This window comes from Phaethon aethereus, assembly GCF_964289735.1.
Source record: "Phaethon aethereus genome assembly, chromosome: 17".
NCBI lineage: Eukaryota > Metazoa > Chordata > Aves > Phaethontiformes > Phaethontidae > Phaethon > Phaethon aethereus.
Genome location: NC_138593.1, coordinates 7,157,662 through 7,176,914, shown reverse-complemented (window position 1 = coordinate 7,176,914; position 19,253 = coordinate 7,157,662). Strand labels below are relative to the sequence as shown.

General features: G+C 41.8%; 1 protein-coding gene across 1 annotated transcript in view; it reads left to right on the top strand.

Annotated features, from left to right (window-relative positions):
• The window catches only part of GALNT9 (polypeptide N-acetylgalactosaminyltransferase 9), a gene marked incomplete at its 5' end in the record, with an annotated part of 158,416 nt that overhangs the window by 135,670 nt on the left and 3,493 nt on the right, over positions 1–19,253 (top strand). Inside the window, 3 exons of the mRNA XM_082007487.1 lie at positions 3,298–3,483; positions 6,946–7,083; positions 10,383–10,478. Of these exons, the coding sequence (XP_081863613.1) occupies positions 3,298–3,483; positions 6,946–7,083; positions 10,383–10,478 (420 nt within the window). The remainder of the gene's footprint in view (positions 1–3,297; positions 3,484–6,945; positions 7,084–10,382; positions 10,479–19,253) is intronic.

The following is a 19,253-nucleotide window of genomic DNA, read 5'->3' as shown; positions in this document are numbered from 1 at the left end:
GTTTGGAGAGACTTGGGCATCATTTTATGCTCACAGGTAGAAAGAGTTTGCTTCCTATAGTAAGGCGCTTTAAGAACTCTGCTTGATTAATGCTATATAGATGCATGTAGTTATTTTTCTGGCATAATTTCGTAGTTATATGTGGAAAGAAATGGGGTGTTTAGTACTGTTAAAATGGGTCATTAAATACGGTTTGAGGATGAAGAGAGGAGGAGAGTCAACCAGTTTCGGGGGCAGCTGCTGATTCACCCCTCATATCTGTTTCACACAGTAAAACTTTCCTCGTTCTTTCATCCTTCATTATATTTCAGAGACTTCTTGCAGTTAGCGGCAGACAGGCAATGGTTTTCCGAATCACGCGTGTCTTTCAATTCTGTGTCCAGCAAGGAGAAGGTGCTATCAAACCTCCCCATCCTCTTGATTCGGACACAAGTCTTGAGTCTGCATCTAAATCTCATATGACTCCTCTTAACTACTGGTATCTTGGCTGGTTTTGGGTGCACATGCTTGGTTGTACTACTGAAATACATTTTGTGTAAGATAAGTAATCATTAGGCTGGAAAGGGAGAGGACAAGTGCTTCGCTCTGTACTTAGCAGTGCACTGGAAGGGTGTAGGGATGCAGAGTCATGTCCGTGCTCCGCTGAACAGCAACTAATCCTTATGAAGTGAAACAGGAGGCTTTGTCTGGCCTGAAAAGAAACGAGCCACAGTCGAGCAGCCATGGCATTTATCTGGGATATGGAGAAATGGTGGCGCAATAATGTACGCCTGGTGACACACGACTATCTAACTGCCTCCTCGCCCCGTACGCTGTACATCCAGTTCTCGTTCTCTGGGACTGGAAGTCCCATCCTTACCCTGGGAAACACCCCCCACCGCTCTTAAAAGTTACATATTCCCAGAAAAACCAAGTCATCTGGGGTAAATTAGCATCTTCATAGGACGCAAAATTTCCTTTATTATTTCCTGGCTGTTTCCTTCCTTCCTACTCTTCAGCAGACTTTGTCTCTTCAAAGAGCAGAATGGGGCTGAGCGGTAGGGGAAGGGAGTAGCTGAATGTAAACGTAAAGCGATCTAGCTGGCTGCAGGCGGAGCGGTCACTCCACAGCGCAAATTCACGCTGACTGCTGGGCATCGAAGATCCTGGCTGACCGGGTGAGCACCATCTGGCCTGAGGCTGCTGCTGCCTTTTTTCTTGTGTTTTCTTCAAAGCCAGGTGTCTGAGCTCCCTGTGGATTTCATCTGGGGAGAATTTATTGCTGATAAATAACTGTTTGTGTTGAATTTACAGATGAGCTAAACTGTTTCCTTTAATGTTGCAGTTTAGTACCTTTTTCTTTTCAGGTTTGCATGAGCACTGGCATTGGAAGGAAATAAATCTGTCACTCAGATAATGTATTTGCCCTTGGTGACAAAATATATAAATAAAAATTATAAGGTCATTAGCTATATCAAGAGACAGAAAAATGTGCTGTGCATTAAACAGCTGACTTTCAGGATGGGTTTGGCAAATAGCAGTATACTAAAGTGTACTGCTCATTCCCCCTTCTGATCAGGAAAATCAATTAATTCCTTTCTTTTTTGTAGCACTCCCCGTTTGGACTAGAAACCTTCAGCATATGTCAGTCAAAATTTATGAGCAGTGTGTTTTTCAGCGTATTTTATTTACCAAATGCAAATTCCAGTGGCCAGCGATTTACTACAGAACTGTTTGGAAAGCAGCAAATAAATATTACCTGATAAAATATTAAAAAAAAAAAAAAGCCAAACTGGAGGAGAGGATTTTATCTGCCACCTCCTAATCAATTTATCTTTGTCCCTGAGAAGGCAGGTTAGATGGAGAACTGCTCCAGTATTGTTCTGGAGTGCATCTTGTTGGGAAATGAGCTCTTACGCTCAGTAAAAGGCAGCCTTGGAAAGCAATGGATTATTGCTTATATTTTAGTATCTTTTATTTCAGCTAGGCTAGAGTACTAGGTCAGACATGAGGCAACTGAAGCACATAAGCTTCGTTCACCCTGCATCATTCCTAATCTCGCGGATGCAGAGAGACTTGTCGTCTTTGTTTCCCACCACTGAGTTCAGACAGTAAATAACCAACAGCACAAAACTGCACGCTCTGGGTACGGTGGTGTCTGGGAGGGCTGGGTGATACAGTCTCCACTCAGCCCATTTTGTCGGTCTTCATCAACTCATAGAGATAAGTGGTAGAGATAAGTGGTCATTTATTGCTTCTTATATGAGTCAGGGCTGCAGGTAAAGGTATACAGAATAGTTGCAGCAGAGCTTTCTCCTTTCCTCTCTGCCTGGCAGGTAAGTGGCTGAGAGGCTGCAGGAGCGCTGGGTGAGAAACGCGTTTGCTGTGCTCGCATCCACTACCAAGTGTGGCAGTAACCTCTGTTGCTAAATAAACACATATTTTGGTTAATGGCCAGATTTACCAAGGCATCCTGTGCTAAGACTTGTGTCTTATAATTGGCTGAAATTTCCCTGAGACGTCCTGTACCAGTGCTTTTTTCTTACTGAAGGTAGGGCAAAGCATGTTTGTGAAGGGAGAATTGCTGCACTGAAAATCAGTGAAGCCTACAGGGGCTAGATTAGAAAAGGAAAAGAATAATTGACTGATGCGCAATCAAAGTCTGAGTTTCCATAATGAGAAAATAAGTGTGTTTCCATGATATTTTTTTTCTGTTGGTATTGTGCATGTGGGTAATTCCTTCCGTTTCACAAAGGTAATGTTCAAATCCCCACATAAAAGTCTCTGGTGTGGAATAGGTCATCAGAGATCCTTATGTACGCTAAGCAGGCATCAGAGTTTTCTGGCAGACGCATCTAAACTATTAAAAGTTTGTTAGTTGATTTGGAGAGCTGATACAGTTACCCCCATGTATACAGTGCCAGACACAGCCAGATGATACAACTGATTTTTGCTGAAGTTTCAGTAACAAGCACCAGGTTAAATGAACCCCTATGATAGAGGTTATCACCTTATAATTCGTCTTCTGCCTAATGGTTCCAAGAACAGTGACATTACGGGGAAGGACGTGGATATTTATGATACCTAAGCTTATGTACCTAATGCAGCCAGCTGTATTCACCTCAGAGTCATCTACAGTCAATGTGGAGAGGGAGGGGGTTCGCCCCCAGAGCAGGTAAATTGGGCAATCGTTCAATACTACCCATCTCCACCTATGGAACACTCTATGTACGGCATCTGAAAAGAGGCAGTTGTATCACCTTAAAAAGAAAAAAAAAAAAAAAAATCATAGAATTGTTTTTCCTGCAACTCTCCCAGGTCTGGCAGTGTGGAGGAAGCATGGAGGTGTTACCCTGTTCCCGCGTGGCACATATTGAACGTACAAAGAAACCCTACAACAACGACATTGATTACTATGCAAAGCGCAACGCCCTGCGGGCCGCTGAGGTCTGGATGGATGACTTCAAGTCGCATGTTTACATGGCGTGGAACATCCCCATGGCAGTAAGTATGGGTCACGCTCTCTCCTGAACAGCGGCAGAAACGTGGATGGCTGTTCCTAGTTAGCTCTTCGAGGTGAAGGAGGTTACTGCAGTTGTATGAAGTAGGCTAAGCTTAGGGGGAAGAGTGCTTATATGTTGGTGTGTGCTCAATATGGAGAGTTCAGCCATATAAACTTGCTTCCTTGGTGTAAGTTGTGGTGTGTGCTCAGTCCTTGGTGTAAGTTGTGGTGTGTGCTCAGGAGCTGTGACACAGATTTATAACTTAACTAGAGCATGATGTTTCAAGTTTATGCGCTTCCTCAGAAGAAGTCGTTAATTTGGGATGCCATTAAACTTTGAGGTGTTCATATGCTACAGTGGTGAGGACTACAGAAATGTCCATAAATAAATATTATCATTCATCATGAGACTCAGTAAACCTCACCAGCATGAAAACAAAGTATGCAATAAAAGAATCACACATTAACTAGCTTTATCGTCTACAGGCTGAGAGTTGCAATGTGGACGCATTCTGTTTCTTATTGTGCATACAAATTGTAGATGACATGTGGGGACCTCTAGGAATCCATGTAATATAAATATTAGATAACCTGTAGGTTCAATTTATCGCTCTATTCTGTAAGTATATCACATGCTACATCTCCACGGAGCATAATTCGAGAGAAGAGGTATATATTATATCCCATTCAGGTGGAAGTTGACTGCTGCTCTATCCTTTAGTGGTATTGGCATCCAAGTTATTCATGTGAAGGGGCACAGGGAGAGCAGCTCAGGGGAAGCGTACTCCGTTCTGTAGGTAATGATGGTTTAATTAATCCTTATATGAGGGGATTGTTCAAAGCTGACTGAAGTAAATGGGAACAGGATTTCCTGTTCCTATCAGAACAGAAAAATATGCCAAGCCAGCAGCGTCTTTGTGAATATTCAGTTACGACCTGGAATCCATCAAAGTCACAGGAATCTTGTCAAAGACTTCATTGGATTTAGTCTGTCTCCTAAATACCTACTTGCACTTTGCTACCTAGGTAATATATCAAAACCCATTTTTGTCCATTCCTGTTGTAGTTTTGAAAATACATATACCTAAAGGAGCAGTGTTTCATTCTTCTCCATGTGATGTCCAAGACATTCGCACGAGTCTTAATTCCACTTACTGCTGTTCAGTATTGGACACTGTGCAATGTTGAAAGTTATGTCTCTATGAACACGTGTTTTGGTGACTTCTTTTGGCATGAGAGGTAATTGCAGAGAATTCTCTTGCCTTAACAAGGCAATACTGCATAACTTCTTTCCCAAACGAGACTTCTGTGATAGCAGGAGGAAGACAAAGCAGCATCCATCTAAGTTTTTAGGGACATTTTGGCCCTGTTTGCATCCATTTGATAAAATGGTAAGTTTCAAATAGGAGAGGAAAAAGAAGTAACCTTGGTACATTTGTTTGCTTGATGCCTTCTGCAAATGAATTCTGAGAAAAGACAAGACATTTAAATAAGCATTTACACCAACACATGATTTCCTTTAATCTCTCTGAGATTACTTATTGATGTAGTTTTCTGCATTGAGCTATACAGCAATGCTTAAAAAAAAAAAAAAGGCACATTTACATTAAGAGGCATAAAATCAGCGTAAGTACTGAACGTTACAATTTTCTTTCCATAAAATAAATTGATTGATAAAATGTGCATCATAAAAATATGATTCCTGTTATCTCTCAGGAAAAGGAAGCTAGTGTTCGTGTTCACAGAGTTATTCCACTGTAGTATTCAATCTAGATGACTAAGAAGTACTGTACTATTAAAAGCCATAAGAAAACACTTCTGCAGGAGAACTAGATACCTTACTGCCTGGTTAAAAAGAATATGTCCATACTAAATTCTGTGGACACCTCATTCTTGTACCATCACACTGCATGACTGCAGCTAATACAGTGTTTTCACAGCTGCTCAATTTGCTGCTCTTGTGGTCTGTAGCAATGGCACTGCAAAGAGGGCATTGTATTGCTTCATTTTAGAGTTGGGAAGACAGGAGGCAAGCAAAATACATGTCTTCTGCCATACCAAAACCCATCCAAATTAACCCTTTCATAACTCACACCATCTTTTTCACAACTTGCTCCCTTCCAAGTTATTGAGGGTCTGTGCATATGTGTATCCTGATTAGTGGATCATCTTTGGACACATTTGCAAGATCATATTCCTGTAACCTTTATCAGCAGGTCAGCATAGCTTTATTTTAGTTAACCAAATATTTGGTATGCCGCTGCTTATGATCTGTTCCTCAACAATTTTAGTGATAAAGAAATCTTATATTGAATGATTTATTGTACTGAGCACCTCCAAGAATTGCTCTCCTTCCATGTAGCCTGAAGTAGTACGTAAATTAACATTCATTTGAATGGATGCTGCATAGAAAGTTCATGACAAAGTATGCATCAGCAAGCAGCAGTGAGCACAGTAAACTCTTTATGTGGCAAATAGAAAAACCTGTTCAGTATTACACTTGTATTTGCTCCTGAAAATGAGGCATCTGTTGGGGATTCTAATAAACCCTGAGCTAAGATTTGCTGCTGTCTTGTAACCCTGCATTAGACATCATTTGTAAAAGGTACAGAAATCTTTCTGCAGGAAAAGTACAAAGCACTTAAGACAGATCCATGCAAAACTCCCCAGTTTCACTCCATCATTCATGCAGTGTCGGAAAAGACTTTTAGGTGAGGTAACTCAGTTACTGTCTTAATGTTGAACTGTGATAATTTAGAATGTTTTAAATCAACAACACCAACTCAGGACCAGGCAGTTTTTAAATTGCTGGTTTTGATCACATTGATTTGACTCTTGCAGCCTGTGTTTTTCATGGGGTTTGTATTGAAACATGAATTAAATTCTGAAATAGAATTATAAAGAAGGTTTTGAGTTTAACTGCATTTTAAGGCTCAAGTCTGCAAATGAGCTCCAGTTCCAGTAAACTGAATGTTGGTCTATGCAACTGTTTAATGGAGCTTAATGACTTTTTGAGCAGCTTTGCTTTGAATTTTTAACAGGTCTGTTCTGATCTCATTTACATTAGTGAATACCCAAGGCTGTTAGTAGAGTAAACCATGATCAAGCTGCCGTATCTTAGATCAGAATTACCACCTAAATTCTGAATGAATCTGAAAGCAGAAGAGTTCAGGTTTGATTGCAAACATTTAGAATTGCTGTAAGTAACAACATTCTTATTGTGTTCTTCTTATTTTGATTTATGTTTGGTTTTTGCTTGTTTGTTATCTTTCTTTTTCCACTGACTCTCATTAATATTTATTGTCTGCTCTCAACAGCAGCTGTTTGAGCTGCTACTTGCAAAAGAGAAAGAAGAGAAGGAAATACAGCTTGGTATACAAAATGAACTCCAAATTGGTTTCAGTAAAGAAAACAAGTGTAAATTCAATGCAGTGACATTTCTTTATTCTTTTTCTGCTTTGTAGAACCCTGGAGTTGACTTTGGAGATGTTTCTGAAAGAATAGCTCTACGACAGCGACTGCAGTGCCGGAGTTTTAAGTGGTACTTGGAGAATGTCTATCCTGAAATGAGGGTTTATAATAATACAGTCACTTATGGAGAGGTACTGTATGTCTTTGAAAATATATTGTGGCTGCATTAGAGCAGTCCTTTCATCTGAGTGGTGGGTATTCAGGATGTACAGAGCAATTTCAAGTCAGCACAGTAGTAACAACAGAAATATTCTCCCCTACTTTTAATCAACACTAAGAAGTGTGGCTTTGAGAAGCATTGTCCCTCTCATTGGAGGATAATCAGATGAAGTCATTCTCACTAACGCTGATATGCAACCTTCTTGGCTTTCCTTTTAAATTAGAGCAGTTCTGAGAACATAGATTTGATCTTTTTCCCAAATAGGATGCCACAGATATCATCAGGTAAACATCAGCAGTTGAGAAAGCTGAAATAATTACAGCTAATGAAAAGAGTTGAGTTTACTGAATTGTTTTGAGGTAAAGGACCGCCCCTCTTTTGGGTTTTGCCAAACTATTTGAAGGATTACATGCACTTTATTAATTCATTTTTGCAACCCTCCTTGTTCAGGAAGGACGGTTTGCAACATATCCTTGTCCAGATTATGAGGTGAGGCTACCATTTGGCAGGTCTTTATCTCATAATGAAGAAGTCATTAGAGGAAAAACAATTTTGCTGCTTTGTGCTCAGATTCTGTTTTTTCATTTCCACTTGTGTATCAGTATTCAGTAAGACCTTGGAACACCTACTTCGAGATAGCTGAGTGGATATCCATGTCATGTCAACCAGTGATCTGGTTGACAGCCGGCTGAACATGAGCCAGCAGTGTGCCCAGGTGGCCAAGAAGGCCAACAGCGTCCTGGCCTGTATCAGCAATAGTGTGGCCAGCAGGAGTAGGGAAGTGATCGTGCCCCTGTACTCGGCACTGGTGAGGCTGCACCTCGAATCTGGTGTTCAGTTTTGGGCCCCTCACAAGTCTTATGAGGAGCGGCTGAGGGAACTGGGGTTGTTTAGTCTGGAGAAGAGGAGGCTGAGGGGAGACCTTATCGCTCTCTACAACTACCTGAAAGGGGGTTGTGGCGACGAGGGTGTTGGTCTCTTCTCCCAACTAACTAGTGATAGGACGAGAGGAAATGGCCTCAAGTTGTGCCAGGGGAGGTTTAGATTGGATATTAGGAAAAATTTCTTTACTGAGAGAGTGGTCAGGCATTGGAGCAGGCTGCCCAGGGAGGTGGTGGAGTCACTATCACTGGATGTGTTCAAAAAACGTGTGGATGTGGCACTTCAGGACATAGTTTAGGGGACATGGTGGCGTTGGGTTAACGGTTAGACTTGATGATCTTGAAGATCCTTTCCAACCTTAGTGATTCTGTGATAGGTTACATAACCCTAATAAAATGCTGTATCCAAACATGTTAGAAATGTGTAGACATTTCAGTTCACCTCAGCTGTCTGGATGATTTCTTCTGTGAACCAATCAAATTGCCCACATATGCTTGACCCCAGACTTTAAAGAAGTCAGGCATGCCTTCTATATGTCTTTAAATCTATATAACATGCCTGTAATGTAAAGACTGCCGTCACTTATGACTGTGAACTGGGGCAAAGTTCTAGGAGCTCTCCTGCTGCATAATGTTTTCAAGACTCTGTTTTAATTGTCTACATGAACTACAATTAATCCAAAGGCAATATATTTTCACAGAAGACAACTAAATGGACATTATTCCTTTCTGGTTCCATTTGATTGACTTCATATAAAAATAAGTCAGGCGCTTCAGATATTGATACAAAGTGCAAGTTTTATTGCATAATATCACTTTGCATCCTAATATAACTATCCTTGGCAGTAACTGAGGAAAGGCATTTAGTAAATTCAACAGGAGCTATTAGTAACTGTCAGCTCTGAGAAGGCCGTTAACTGCGAAGAACATTGGCAGTACTGCCAATGTTGTGTCAATTATACCAGTTAGCAAGCTGGGCTCTAAAAAGAAGTTTCTGTTGAGTGATTGCATGAAGGTTCTTGAGTCAAACAGGAAGTTTAGTGATGCAAGTATCCAATTCATTAAAATTTATAATAAAACGGAGCCGCACAAACTATTAAGGTAGTACAAACTGGCATAGTTCCCTTTCAGTCTTACATGCCGATAATGAAAAAATGAGAGGCTTCATCCTGAATGACATCAAGCTTGTTATTAAATACCTTCTCTTTTGGTTATTTTCATGGAGGAAAAGATGTTTGGATTTTAGTGAGTTTAAAGGAAAATAAATGTATTGAGTATATGTGAAACAGATTGAAAGAGTAGTAAAAAAATATTTCCTAGTGACTCAATCCACTTTTTTTTAAAGCGATGTCATAAAGCCGTCTGCATCTTCTCTAGCCTTCATAGTACTCGAGTCAAAATAAACCTCCTGAAATTTAACTCTTGGTGAGCCTCCTCATCCAATACCTGTTACGCCTGTACACTATAATATGAAGGATTATTTACTGATTTTTTTTCTGACACCCCATGCAGCAGCTCTTTCTATATTAAGGAGGTGGCCAGACAAACTGTTCACAGCCTTAACAAAAGCTGACTTGTTGACTGTTTCAAAATGTCCATCTAGATAACCTCTTAAGATACCTGTAAAATTTCTATCCCAAAAAAGAAAGTGTGTAACACTTCTAGCCCAAAGAGAAAGAAAAGCCTGAAATTTCACAAGAGCACCAGCCCAGTTTTAAAAACTTGTAAACTTTCCTCGTCTGGGGAGGCACATGGATTTTTGACTTGGTTCATTCTGTAAACCCAAACATTAAACATATTGAAAGCCTTCCAATGCTGCTCATCATTGCTGTATGCTTTCACAATAATGTGCTTTACATCACTTCTGTACGTAACCATATACTGTATTCTCAATTCACATAGAATTGTTTCATATGCTTTTTTTGTTTTATATATGCAGTAGGAGCAAATAAAAGGGTGCGCATCCCATACCAATCCTGGGTAGTTCCTATGCTGTTTGGTTTAAGTCATATTCTCAACACGTATGGTCAAAATTTATATTTACACAAGGGTAGTTTATATTTACACAAGGGTAGTTTGGAGCAAAATTTGGCCTGAGTTTCTTAGAGTGAATTTTATAGAGTTTTGATCCTTGAGTAATTTCTGAAAATATAACTCTGACCCAAGGTCTGTAAAGACAGCAGGTTGTCCAAATAATGTCTTTTCCTGGAGCAAATTCACTATTGGCATCCTGTCATATTTGGAGAATAAGCATGTGTTTCTCAGAGAAGAATAGTTTTACGTACTAGTTGTTTCAATCGCTGTGGTGCAGCTAACATTTAGCCAGATTGGATTTGCATCATACAGATTAATTTCTAATACAACTGTTTTCTTTCTGATCTGGTTATAGGTGCGTAACAGCAAAGCTAGTGGCTACTGCTTAGATCAGGGAGCCGAAGAGGATGACAAAGCAATCCTTTATCCATGCCATGGAATGTCCTCTCAGGTAAATGGTTAAAATCCCATAATTCATGAGAAATCTTTAACTTAAAGAACTTTCGGAAGAAACAAAAAGTAATTAGGTGCATTTCAGTTCAGTTTGGCAGTATACTCCTGAGTGGCAAAGGAAAATATCTGGCTTTACTCCAGTCTTTTTGGGTGCCCTTTCCAAGGTTGTTCAGCATGTGAATCTATACATTGAAGGTGCCAGTAAGGAAAACAGAAGAATCATGATAATTTGTTTTAATAATGGAGCCATCCACTGAAGATTAATGAATTTACACTGTTTGTTTGAGTGAGAGGTTCTTCTCATTTTGACTTTACTTACTCTAGGAATAATACCTCTTTAAATTATCTGTTCATTGGTCCAATAGGCTCCTAGGCAGAAATGATTTAGCAAGCTGCTCATGTGACTCCCCAAGTAGGCAAAAAGTTAAGCACATATTTAACATCAATTTCAAAAAGAATTAAGAATAGCTTTTAATACTTTTCCAAAACAGACTTCTTTTTTGTCAGTCCCTGTGCATATTATTATTTTCTTACAGATGCCTGCAGACTTTAAAATGACATTTCTTCTCTCCATGGTCATAGTGATGTTACTTGTATTTAAAAACCAAGTTGGATATTATTTAAAGACTTGAGCTGCTTCTGAAATGTAATTCCAGTTTCTTTTGAAGCACCATCTGAATCAAAACTATGTTAATGAACATTCTCATGCGTAAATAAACTCTGACCTTATCACAGACTTAACAAGTATCTGAAGTTCAGTCATACATATATTGATTTGAAGTCCTGGCTCGTACATCACTATGGAGGCATAACAAGAGTCTCAAAATATAAATATTGCCTATTGTGCTCAATTGCAAGCTGGTGAAGAGTCATACTGTATTACAGCAAAGTGAGATAGACAGTAATTCCTACTGACAAAATGTCCACCTTTGGCAGGATCATTACGGAACACCTGACTGACACTTTCCTAGGCAGAAGGAAAAGCCTTTGAGTAAGGTAACGAAATAGTGTTGCTTAATTAGATGTAAATGAGCTTTTCGAGAAGACTCTATTTAGAGATGTCAAGGCACTGAGAGACTTCAGTCTCTTGCTCCATTCTAATTCTGACCAGAAAGTTGCAAATTTAAGTCCTTCCAGAAAGTCCCTTTGCAACATCTAATCTCCTATTGTTGTGCTAGCATCGAGAAGAATAATGAAATAAATGGTTCTGACTGTAATTTAGTGTGCAATTTAAGTCCTTAACCTACTTGTTTGCCTCCATGACTCTCCTGTTTCCTAGAATATGATTTGACTTCCAGAAGACGAAAATAGATGAGGGCATAAGTTGCTGTGAATTTATTTGAAAGGAAGTGTGATGTGCCCAGCTTCTCCTGACTAACTGTTGTAAATTTTGAGCCATAAAGTAGCTCACCTCTCAGCATCCAGTTCTGACTAATTTTTTCCATTAAGGAACAGGTCATTTTCCTTTTAGTAAGATGTAAATACGTAGGTGATGCTTTTTGAATTGCAGGCCCTACACTAGACACTGGGAAGCTCTTCTCAGGTGCAAATTACAATACACAAAGTATTTACTGCCCAAGAAGTTGAAGTTGGGTAGTGACCAGTTAAATCTCCTCTGGCTCGCTTCTGCTTCAGTATTCTGTCTATGTGAATGTTCTGGAGAAGCTTGAAAAGCTGTTTTTAGACTTTATGTTACAGCTACAAGCCACAGCCCTTTTTCTTACTAGCATTGTGTAAACACAGAGAAAGTCACTCTTCTCAAACCCTTAAAATCCAAAGCATCCCCTGTGTGTGAGAATTATAAAAGTATGGGAGAAGCAAAAACTTAATCTACCAAACCATCCTGCAGCACTTTCCATTTCCTTTTTTTTAAGAAAAAAAAAAAAGGAAAAAAATTTCCATTCTGTAAGAAGCACCAGACAGAAGACAGAGGTGATGTTTTATCTAAGTTGAATATTTCACAGACAAGCATAGGTTGGAGCCACTCGAATGCAGCCAAGTTAATTAATGATTACACAGCTGGAAAACTTCTATCAGCTCACCACAATTTACAAAATTAAATCAGTATGAGAACCACAGCTGCACAAACCCTAATCAAGGATATTCAAGCACATAGTATGAAAGGTGTTGACAGCAAGCATTTTAATATATTAAACAAACATTTTTAAAGCCCCTCTTCTAATCAGCCTGGGTAAGCATCATTGTCTGTTATGTTTAACTTTCAGTTTCTGACATTTTTCATCTGAAGCATAGGGCATAAAATACCCCCGCGTTGAGATTTGGGTGAGTTGTACATGCATACTGAATATAAATGAATATAAACATGGAAGTCATTTCACCAGTTAGGTTACCACTGGTGCTTGACATGTCCTACTGGTGTGGAAGCCTCTTGCTATTCAGCTACAGTCTTGTTTGTTTTTCATATTCTTCAATTCTGACAAGCAAATTACCAGTGACTTTAGGATACATATGATTCCACTGAAACCAACAGACATCAGTCAGGTGTTTAAAGAAAGCTGAGGTAGGAATAAGATTACTGTTCATCTGTGATAAAATGTTCTTTTCTTCTAATTCTCACCCTTCTATTTCCCTTGCATAGTGCATGCCTCTGGTGTTGTCCTGTGTTACCAGTGCAAAATAAAACTGCTTCACGAACAAAATGCCTTTCCCTATGTGTGCTCTCAAGATCAGTTTCTACCACTGTAAATCATACCTTTTCGATGACATCAGCTTTACTCAAACAGGGACAAGATCTTTTATGGATGCTCTGGAATGCATTTAGCCTGAGTTTACATCAGTTTAGCTTAATGAATTCGACTCGAGCTAAGTCAGTGTAAACTAACAGTTAGGAATATCCAGACATGGTTTTGCATCAGTCTAAGTTGATTTCTAACCTTGCTTTACAGAAAAGTAGTGTTATGTTTATATGTGTTCATTAGATCTGCAGTTTGAATCTAATAGTTTTCAGGTTTGCAAATACTGCTGGGAGAGCAATAGGAAACAGTCCAGGGCTAGAGAAAATTCAGAAACACAAAAACAAAGGGGTCTTGAACTGCCTTGCCTCTGTATGTGGCTTGTCTTGTACAATCACCTGTAAAGCCCACTGGTTCTACAGCACTGCATAATACCCTTTTGTTGTAAAACAATTTAAAAAAAAGGGGGGAGGCACAACCCCCTAAAAGTGGAATGTGGTGTTCTGGGAGGTTCTTAGGATGGTTATAGGACACACAGGTTTTGAACCATCTGAGAGCACTTATACAGCCTCAGTGGAAATATTCACCATCTCAGAGTCTGTCTGGAAAGCCGTGATGTGGAGCTGATTATATGGTATGTGAAAGAGAAGTACTTAATAAAATGGCACCCTGGGATAGAAGGGCCCCGGTGAACAGCCTCCTTCTCCGCCCTCCTCTCTTCCCTTTTCACACTGAGAGAAAGGAGGCACTGCAGCTGTGAAGGCAAGAACTCCCTCGGCATTGAGATCAAGCAGAGAGAAGGGAGATCTCGACGTTACAATTCCAGGAGCTCACAGCTAGGCAAACAGATGGAGTAAGAGGAGATGAAAGGCTTTACTTAAACTGTTGCTTGAGGGCAGATATTTAACGTTTTGCTTGGTAGAGCTATGGCTTTCCAGAGCTGCACGCTGGGTAGCAGGTCTGAATGCTTAGAGTAGGGCAGATGAAAAGGCAGTTCCTTAACTTGCAGGAAGAGGTGGGTGAGATTCTGTAACAAAGCTGGAAGTTTGGTGACTGTTTCTTTTGTGATCTGCTTGTCTTCGGTGACAAGTGTTCTGGAGATTTAAGGTATTTCGGACTCCTGTATGGCTCACTGTTTCAATTCCTGCGTCAGCTTACTGCTCACCTTAACGTGCAGGGCTGAAGGGTCATTAAAGATTTCCTTTTGCTTGGAGAACAAGAACGAAAGCGAGGGGAGAGAGAGGGGTTAAATTTAGCGTGGAAAGCTACAGGACCTACCCATGTAACTGTTGCCTACAAGTAATTACCTTTTGTTAATTTGTGGGTTTTTTTCACTTGAGTAGAAATTAGCAGGAATGGATTTTCTGAAGTCAAATCCTTTAATTAAAAGCTGGCATTTACTTACCACGTTGATGCTCCTGAAGGATCACCTTCCACAGGCAGCACTGCTCGCTGTTTTTGAATCCAGCATGGTGGCTTTGGTAAACAACCTTTGATATCTCTTCCATTCTGTGCAGATTTCTGAACGTTGAAGGGAAAAGTATCCTATGTTATCGTAGGTACAGCATTTAGTATCAGGATTAGTCCTTGGCGTATTTACTGCAACACTTAACTTCAGTGTCATTTATGTGGACCCTTCAGCTCTTCTCAGATAAAAGAGGAAAAACTGAGCCCAGGTGCATCCTCATGTGATGGATAAACTCTGTTTCTGTGCCGCAGCTTGCAATGGCGGGGGCGTGTGGACGCATGAGGCTTTCAGCCCATCAAGACTTACACAGATTTTTTTTTAATGAATGGGATTGAATATTCCTTAATCAAGGGGACTTCTTCATTTGACTTTGGCTGTTTGGCACTGGGAATGGATTTGGTGTGATATATCATGCCCACAGTTCTGATGCAAATGTTATTTCTTTTTCAGTATGGTGGTGGTACTCAAGATCTAATTTGAACTCAGCAGGTGTAATTTTCACTGTTTCACTGACTCTGTATCCCAGTTCCTGTTTTCTAGTCTACAGTAATAAGCAACTTAATGCTTGTTTTATTTTCACAGTGTATGTTTTCTCTAGGAAGTTATGATATGAAGTCTTTGGAAGGAGATGTTATTAATCGTATAGTAGTTTCTTGAACCTTAATTTCTGTTCTGATCTTGCAGAAGCAGGCACTAAACCTTTACTACGTAATGTGGTCTAAAGTGAGATAATTGTTTGTGGGTGTTTTTTTGAAGTTTTATTTTATTTTAGGATGAGCCTAAGTTTTTATGACTGTTGGAACTCATGGCAGAAAATACAGATTCAGGAAAATTAAGCCCATGACATTCCATTTCTCTTGTCATTGTATAAATAGCGGTTTCCTGCACCAAGCCATCTCTGCCTCTGGTGAGCTGTCACACAACTGCCACTTCCAATATTCAAGACAGTTCAACAGAGTTGGTGTATCTTCCACTTCTAAGGCCTAAGCAGAAATGGTAGTTTCTGCTTTGATGGGCTTCTATATAACAACATCTTTCCCAAGTCTTGTGTCTTTTCCAAGCTCTGAGATGCAGAGCACATGCAATTCTAGGTATTAAGTTTCTAAAGACAAATATTTTAGACTATTTTACAGAATGGTACAGAAAATGCTGCTCATCTTAAACCACGGGGAAAATCAATCCTATATTACAGAGCAGGTAGCCCATTATAAACAGGGGTTCTGATTATCTAGGTAAGGCAAAGCCAACTAGGTTGCTCGGTGGCATTTTGGGACCTGGAGCTGTATAATAAAGACTGCAAGATGAACACATTCCCCAGTCAGTGCAAGTTTCAGCCATGCCTGCAGTTCATTTGAATTCTGCTGAGTACCCGTTAGATGAGAGAAGTGTGAGATACACAGACAGGTTTTACTTTGGAAAAAAAAAAAGTTTGTGGGTTTTTTCCCCCTCCTTTATATGGGGGAAAAAAGGAAGTTAGTTTGTCTAAGCTGGCAGTCCATTCATATTTTGAATCACTTCGCTTGCTTAGGCTTCTTTTACATATGTCCCCCATAGCCTTATACCGAAAGGCAAAAAAAAAAAAAAAAGTGTCTCGATGTAGTGTGTACAGACAGTGCCTTGACAGTGACATTGTTCATAGGAAGGAGAATCCTCATGTGGCTATCCCTCTGCTTTCTCTGATGTAGGCTCTGTTCTAACCCTGCGCTTCACATGGTTGCTCTGAACAGAAGTGGCAGGTGGGAAAATGAACACATAGTTTGTCAAAGGGTATCAGGGCTGGGAGCAAGCAGACGATGCTCTTTTTACCACCAGCAAGATACGATTATTCACAGCATGATTCTTCCGAGGTTAATAAGGATGGCGGTAGAAAGCTAGACTCTAATTAGAGATTTTTGTGATTGACTCTTAATGATATCTCATGCATTGGTCAGTAGCATCCAATAAATGGCAGGCAATTCTGACCTTCCTACCCTTTCTTGTTAAGTAATGGCTTCAGGAGGAGCTGGAAGCCATTGTGCAGTGCGACAGCTATGACGTAGTTGCCATCACAGAAACATGGTGGGATGCTTCTCATGACTGGAGTGCTGCAATGGATGGCTATAAGCTCTTCCGAAGGGATAGGCAGGGAAGGAGAGGCGGTGGGGTGGCTCTGTATGTTAGGGAGTGTTTTGATTGCATAGAAATCGAAGATTGTGAAGACCAAGTAGAGTGCTTGTGGGTAAGGATGAGGGGGAAGGCCAATGAGGCAGATATCCTGCTGGGAGTCTGTTACAGGCCACCCAACCAGGATGAAGAGACGGATGAGACATTCTATAAGCGACTGGCGGAGGTCTCGCATTCGCTGGCCCTTGTTCTTGTGGGGGACTTCAACCTACCGGACATCTGCTGGAAGTATAACACGGCAGAGAGGAAACAGTCTAGGAGGTTCCTGGAGTGTGTGGAGGATAACTTCCTGACACAGCTGGTGAGTGAGCCCACCAGGGGAGATGCCTTGCTGGACCTGCTGTTTACAAACAGAGAAGGACTGGTGAGAGATGTGGTGGTCGGAGGCCGTCTTGGGCTTAGCGACCACGACATGATAGAATTCTCGGTTGTGAGGGAAGTAAGGAGAGGGGTCAGCAAAACTGCTATCATGGACTTCCGGAGGGCAGACTTTGGCCTGTTCAGGTCACTGGTTGAGAGAGTCCCTTGGGAGACAGTCCTGAAGGACAAAGGGGTCCAGGAATGTTGGACAGTCTTCAAGAAGGAAATCTTAAAGGCGCAGGAGCAGGCGGTCCCCATGTGCTGTAAGAAGAGCTGGCGGGGAAGGCGACCGGCCTGGCTGAACAGGGAGATTTTGCTGGGACTGAGGGAAAAGAGGAGAGTTTATCAGCTCTGGAAGAAGGGGCAGGCAACTCAGGAAGAGTACAAGGATCTCGTTAGGTCAAGCAGGGACAAAATTAGAAAGGCAAAAGCCCAGCTAGAGCTCCGTCTGGCCACAGTCGTAAAGGATAATAAAAAATGTTTTTACAAATATATTAACAACAAAAAGAGAGGCAAGGAGAATCTCCATCCCCTACTGGATATGGCGGGGAACATTGTCTCCAAGGATGAGGACAAGGCTGAGGTACTTAATGCCTTCTTTGCCTCAGTCTTTAATAGCCAGTCCAGGTATCCACAGGATATTCAGCCCCCTGAGCTGGAAGATGGGGATGGAGAGCACAATGTACTCCTCATAATCCAGGAGGAAGCAGTCAAGGACATGCTAAACCACCTGGACACCCACAAGTCTATGGGGCCTGATGAGATCCACCCGAGAGTACTGAGAGAGCTGGCGGAGGAGCTTGCCAAGCCACTCTCCATCATTTATCAGCAGTCCTGGTTAACAGGGGAGGTCCCAGAAGACTGGAGGCTTGCCAATGTGACGCCCGTCTACAAGAAAGGCTGGAAGGAGGATCCTGGGAACTACAGGCCTGTCAGCCTGACCTCTGTACCAGGGAAGATTATGGAGCGGTTGGTCTTGAGAGTGCTCACAGGGCATCTGCAGGACAACCAAGGGCTCAGGCCCAGACAGCATGGGTTCATGAAAGGCAGGTCCTGCTTGACCAACCTGATCTCCTTCTATGACCAGGTGACCCGCCTAGTGGATGAGGGAAAGACTGTGGACGTTGTATACCTGGACTTTAGTAAAGCCTTTGACAGCGTCTCCCACAGCATTCTCCTGGAGAAACTGGCAGCTCGTGGCTTAGACGGGTTTACTCTTTGCTGGGTGAGGAACTGGCTGGATGGCCGAGCCCAGAGGGTTGTGGTGAACGATGTTAAATCCGGCTGGCGGCCGGTCACAAGCGGTGTTCCCCAGGGCTCGGTTCTGGGGCCGGTCTTGTTCAATATCTTTATTGATGATCTGGATGAAGGAATCGAGTGCTCCCTCAGTAAGTTTGCAGATGACACCAAGTTGGGTGGGAGTGTTGATCTGCTGGAGGGTAGGAGGGCTCTGCAGAGGGATCTGGACAGGCTGGATCGATGGGCAGAGGCCAACTGTATGAGGTTTAATAAGGCCAAGTGCAGGGTCCTGCACTTTGGCCACAACAACCCCATGCAACGCTACAGGCTTGGGGAGGAGTGGCCGGAGAGCAGCCCGGCGGAAAGGGACCTGGGGGTGCTGGTTGACAGCCGGCTGAACATGAGCCGGCAGTGTGCCCAGGTGGCCAAGAAGGCCAACAGCGTCCTGGCCTGTATCAGGAATAGTGTGGCCAGCAGGAGTAGGGAAGTGATTGTGCCCCTGTATTCGGCACTGGTGAGGCCGCAGCTTGAATACTGTGTTCAGTTTTGGGCCCCTCGCTACAAGAAGGATGCTGAGGTGCTGGAGCACGTCCAGAGAAGGGCAACGAAGCTGGTGAGGGGTCTGGAGCACAAGTCTTATGAGGAGCGGCTGAGGGAACTGGGCTTGTCCAGTCTGGAGAAGAGGAGGCTGAGGGGAGACCTTATCGCTCTCTACAACTACCTGAAAGGGGGTTGTGGCGACGAGGGTGTTGGTCTCTTCTCCCAACTAACTAGTGATAGGACAAGAGGAAATGGCCTCAAGTTGCGCCAGGGGAGGTTTAGATTGGATATTAGGAAAAAATTCTTCACT